General features: G+C 34.6%; 1 protein-coding gene across 1 annotated transcript in view; it reads left to right on the top strand.

Annotated features, from left to right (window-relative positions):
- Positions 1-1855: 1855 nt before the first annotated feature.
- Positions 1856-6000, top strand: part of Tsc1 (tuberous sclerosis 1 protein hamartin) — a 191544-nt gene continuing 187399 nt past the window's right edge. Inside the window, exon 1 of the mRNA XM_089103825.1 lies at positions 1856-2001. Coding sequence (XP_088959951.1) covers positions 1887-2001 — 115 coding nt within the window. The 5' untranslated portion in view covers positions 1856-1886. The remainder of the gene's footprint in view (positions 2002-6000) is intronic.

The raw sequence follows: 6000 nt of genomic DNA, 5'->3' as shown, positions 1-6000 counted from the left end.
AGATTTTCCTTAATTTTTCTGTTACTCTGATATTACTCTTCTATTTTCTTTCTCTTCTTTTTCTTTGATTCCCCTACTACCCTCTTTCTTGAATCCTATTAGTTCATTTTGCTCGCAAAGAAAGCATATCTTCACTTCCAACTACCTTTTCCATATTTCAATCCTGAAATGAGATCTTCAATTCAAAAATTTTCTTTATGGAACTTCTTCTCATAGGCTCGTTTCGAAAAAATCAAGAAAGAAGTTTCCGCCTACATCAAGAAGATTAGTTACACCCAGCCTCCGTTGCCTTCGTCCCATTTTCTGGTTGGCACGGAGCCTACATGTTGGAGCCATTTGACAGACTTCCATGGCACAATGGGTGGGCCATTGAGCACAAAGAAGGCAAGGCTGACGGCAAGACCCTCCTAGAGGCTATTGATGCCATCCAGCCACCCAGCCTCCCGACTGAAAACCCCTTCGTCTTCCCCTTCAGGTAAGCTGAAATTGACAACGGCCATCACTTGTCTCTTCCAACTCATCTGAGACTCTTCAACAACTTTCAGAGAATGCATTGTTTCCATTTTCAGAAACTTCCTTTTATCAACCGAATAGGAATAGGACCTAAAGTCTTAACCAATGCAGTAGGCTCAAACTATCGAATCCACCTTTTTCTTCTATCTTACTGTAGACGTTTGTCATCAGGTCGGTCAACTTTAAGGACCCACCTACTGCTTGTGGCAAAGTCACCAAGGTCGCTGAGAAAACTGAAAAGAAGAAGTGAATGACCATTCCCTGCTGGCGCGTTCCGCGTAATTCCCTGTGGCGTCTAGCCGTGTGCATATGGCTATTATTACACTGCTGTCATAGAAACAAAAGAGTTTCACAGAAAACCTGTGTTCCTGCTCAATTTTATTTATAGTCACTAGCGAATGTTTCTGTTTTATATTCTATACTTTCAGCTGTGATTTTTTGTCAAACGCTGATTGCAAGTTTCTATCAAGTATAGCTCAAGCGAATTTATTTCAATCGACCAGTTCTTCTCACTTTTTTTGTTCCCAAAAACGTCATTTTTGCTCAGGGCTACTTCTAAATGTTGAGAAAACGGCAAGATAGAGGAGTTCTTAAATAATTTTAAAAACTTGACCAACCAGTTGGCTGAGTGGTTAAAATGATCGACGTCTTTTGTTTAAATTTAAAAGCATGTAGGTCAAAATAGACATTTCGTTGCTACAGCCGTTCGGACCTTGTAGCACCAAAAGATTATTAATCGCTACCGAAGATCAACGACTCGCATAACTTTTGAAAATACCGAAGTGAAAATGAATCTTTACGGTTGATTCTTTACTTTTCAACTAAGATAGGTAGCGGTATCGATATAAAATTTCGCTCTGTTGACATTCTCATGACGATTTTTTTTCTGCTATCTCTTCAAATTGAACTAGCACTAAACTTAATTTATAAGTAGAGCTAATGTTAAAGCTGGAAATACCTTAATAATTATTAATGTAATTAATTGTTAATGTTAAAGCTGGAAATACGTAATAATTGTGCAATTATTACGGGCCCAAACGTGCATCAATGCACAAGGAATTGAGTTAAGTATATTTTTATATATATTTTTTGAACTAAAACCCATATTGAACTGAACCTGCAGAACTCATGCAGGTAACAGCGGGCTAGGTAGCAGAACTAAGAAGGACGAATTTCAAAGGTTTTTCGGCACTATTTTCAAAGGTTTTGAAAATTTATAATGGCAACTCTGTATAATGGCTAATTTTCAAGAGGGACACTAAAAGTGTCCGTTTTTGGCTGATTTGGAAACTTTTGACCCTAAAAGTTGGCAACCCTAAGTGCAAAGCCATTAGCGGAAAATTCAAAAGTATGCCTGTGCTTTAGTCTGAATAATGGACTATTCCAGTAAACTAACAGCACGAAATATCATTGATTTTCTTGAATCGAACCAGTTTGAGCAGGTTGAAGAGATCAAACAAAAACTTCATGAGGATTTGTTTAATACAAGTAAGAATCACTTTGTTTACAGAAATGTTTGGCTCTTATGACGGCCTAGGGTAGTTAGCCTATTATCAGAGGTTGTCTTGACTAAATTTGTGTCTGAGACAGTTCAAGCTTATCCAAAATATGGTCATACATAGGAAAACATAACACAAGTAGTGATGGTACAAATCAAGATGAGGATTTGCATATTAGCCTGGAGGGGTTAGGGGCAATGTACAGTGAAATCACTTTCAAAATTATTTAACAACAATTTTCAGAACATTATGAAGCAGGCATTGTTTTCTTAACATGTTTCCTTCTAAATATCCCCAATTCTAGGTTTCTATCAAAGAAATCACTAAAGTAATTAAATTCTTTAGGCTGTTTATAACATGCAACATGATCCTATTAATCAAATTTGGGTAAAAGTCCTAGTCTAGTACCCAGACTGTACCTGATCCTAGATAAATATCTAGATTAAATGTATTTTGGTAAACCTAGAGGATAATGGCTCTCCAGAAGGAGACATACTAGAAAAAAAGAGAGAATTTCTAGGTTGTTAATTTTATGCTAATTTTTGTGTCTTTATATTAGTACACCATTAGCCCTAGGCTATATATAAAACAAACATAGGCTAAAATAAAATAGTACTCAAACCAAAATCCAGGAAAATCATGATTTTGTTCAGAGTTTAAGACAGGTGTACTACCTGTCTTCTATACACTTCTCTAAGCATTGGAAATACAGAAGCAGTTGATACAGGAATTTGAAAACCCCCTCCCCAGGTGTAATTTAAGGTCTCAATTAGTCCCTGAAAACCTCATCATCCAAATACAATTATATTTCAAAGTAGCTAAAACCTATTGTCTAAAATTTTACAACAGTGATTACTAATGCTGAAAGATGTTTTTGGGTAAGTTTAAATCATACATAGGTCTGACCCCAGAAATTACATGATAAAATTATCAATGTTTAGGGAACTCTGCTTGCAGGAAGATGATCATACAACTTGACATGCCTTTCAACACTGATTTGAATTTTGCTAATCATTACCCTTGCAAATGAACCCCAGTTGCCCTCCCCTGTAATAAGGCCAGATATAGCTGTAGTATATTTATAAAAGCTTTGCTGGTTTCATTGGTTTGTCTTATTTCTCATAAACATTTGTTTTGTATTCAAATATTGACCATGTTTTTAATTTTCTGGTAGGGAAGAACCCCCCCCCCCTTACCCATCCTCTCTTGTAATGGTGTGATAACTATGTTTTCTCTTTTTCTGTGATATTTAAATTTCTGGATTTAATTTGATTATGTATCCACTTTTAAGTTGACACTAAAGAAGATTTTGAAATGGTCACTGAAGAAGATTACCTTTGCAACTACTAAGCATGCAAATGCAATCATTTGCAACTAGTGTAATTTTAAAATAGACTTTATTAAATTCTGAAGCTAAAACCAAGAAAAAGTAAGTGAGTATAATAACCAAAATGAAGCTTAACTTGTCTATGGCTGATATAATGATGTTAAGAAGGCAGAGTCAACCAGTAAAGGCTTAATGACCTTATAGTATGTACCCATCAAATTGGCATAATTGTTACCCTCTACACATGAAACAATAATTTGGATTGTAGGCTAAAACAAAAAAGAGACTATTTTCTAGATTCTTTGCATTTCAATATTAATACATCAACCTTTAATGACATCAAAACTTTTGAATAGTAATTTTATTTTGCCAAACAAACAACATAATAATTCAGTTTTGCTGTAAAATTTGTTTATACCATTAATTGTTCAAGAATGTAAATCATTTTGAACTATAAATTGAGTGTTATCATGTATTTCTGATTTTAAGTACTGTATGGTAGATCTAAGTAAATAATGGTTAATCATCATTGGTGCCTGTGTATAACACAGGGACCAATGGAACTCTCCTCTGTAGTACCATGCTCTAGAGGAGAGTTTTGTAGGTTCTGTTTCTTTATTGGTTTTTGCTCTTCTCTCTTATTATTGTTGTCTGAAAATGTGTAGCTATATCAAAATTCATCATTCTGTTGGATTGGATTAGGAAATTATAGCCTAGTAAACAACACAACATTTACACTTGGTTCTGATTAATGGAAACTTCTTCTTGGTTTGGTCTGTTTTAGTGGGTTACAATATTAAAAATAACCGTTTTTTAAAAATAACATCAGGAAAAATTAAAATTTTGCCTGATGAATTCAGATGCTTCAAATTGGACTTATTAGGAGTTTCAGAAACTCATATCCAAGAGTTACGAAACTTAAAGTTAGGTGATATAGAATTTATTTACTCAGGCAGGAAGGTTAGAGCACATAAACTGGGAGCAGGGCTCATGATGAATAAGGAAGCTGCTAAGTCTTGTCTAGTGTGGGAAGGTATTAATAAAATGGTAGTTGCTCATTTTATGAGTAAAAAGTGCAGGGTACCAGTCATAGTAGTATATGCTCCTGTAGAATGGACCAACAGAAATAGAAGTGGCTCTGATGAATTTTACTTCCAGCTGTAGGAGCAAATACACAGGATCCCAGGTAGAAATCTGATGTTTTTAGTAGGAGATTTTAATGCCCAGGTTTGCAGAAATAGAGATACATGGTAACCTAGTTTAGGTAAATTTGGTGTACAAAAAGAAAACAGTAATGGCTATAAACTGCTGCAATTTTGTAGGTATAATAATGTGGTTATAAACCAATATAGTAGGCTATTTGGTCATAAAATGGCCCATAAGTTTATATAGTATTCACATGATTGTAAGACAGCTAACCTTTATGATTTTGTTATTGTAAACCAAAGAGTGGCAGGATCAATACAAGATACTAGGGTATATAGGAATGCAAGTTGCTGATAGTGTTGTAGGGGAGAATATTAGTGAAAGTGCATTATTTTTAAAAGAGAGGAGAATTAAACTGTGACACCTTGGATGGGAAGGAAGATTTATCTTGTAATAAAATACAGCACTAAAAGGATTAAAAAAATAATAAGACCCCTGGTGCTGATAGTGGGGTAAATGAGTTTTTTAAATATGATGGTTATAAGGTTAGAAATGAGTTACTTAAGATTATAAATATGATTTAAAAAAGGGAAGTACCTAGCAAGTTTAGGATAAACCTAATCAAACCCCTGTATAAAAAAGATGATAAGAGCAAGTGTGGTAACTATACAGATATTAGCCTGGTTTCTGTAGTTAGCAAATTACTTAACATGATGATACATTTTAGACTTAGAGATGCTGTAGATAAAGTTTTAAAAGAAGAACAGTGCAGTATTAGGAAGGGTAGAGGATGTGTTGATTGACTTTTCACTCTTAGATTAATAATTGAGAAGTGCCTGAGTCATCCAAGACCTTTTGTCCTCAATTTTATAGATTACAAGAAAACATTTGATTCATCTGATAGAAGAGCATAAGCAAAGGTCTGATCCTTGTATGGTATACAAGACAAATACACTATAGTGATAAGTACTATGTAGAAGAATAACACTGCTGTGGTTGAGGTAGGATGGGGTTAATGAGGTTAATGGCTGGCTTCAAATTAAATAAGGAGTTAAGCAGGGTTGTGTTATAATATCCTCATTTATATGGATTTTGTCTTAAGGAGCAGAGCAAAGGCAATGGGAAAACGCTGAATCAAATTGGGAAGTAAAACTTCAAATTATCGACTTGTTGATAGTGATGAAAGACTTGAGAGTCAATGCTAATTAGAGTAAAGCCAAGACAGATAATCTTTTTGAGAGGCAAAGTTGGCATAACTTTTTCAGAGTTGTATAAAAATGATTCTTATCACTTCTTGATGATTACCTCTATCATCCATCCTAGGGCAGATTATGCCAAAGATTTAAGCATCATAGATGAAAGTGTGAGCAATATAAATGGACTTTTATGGGTTTGTGAGTTCAGGGTGCTAGAATAGGTTTGAAAATTAATGTTTAGAAGACTAAGTTACTACAGCTAGGAGTTAGTGAAGATAAAAAAAACGTTGGCTAATGAAAAGATCAATCATGTGGACAG

The sequence above is a fragment of the Artemia sp. Qi Xiang Cuo genome, chromosome 18 (assembly GCF_049724085.1).
Source record: "Artemia sp. Qi Xiang Cuo chromosome 18, ASM4972408v1, whole genome shotgun sequence".
Lineage (NCBI taxonomy): Eukaryota > Metazoa > Arthropoda > Branchiopoda > Anostraca > Artemiidae > Artemia > Artemia sp. Qi Xiang Cuo.
Note: the sequence above shows the minus strand (reverse complement) of the source record. Positions and strands in the feature narration are given on the sequence as shown.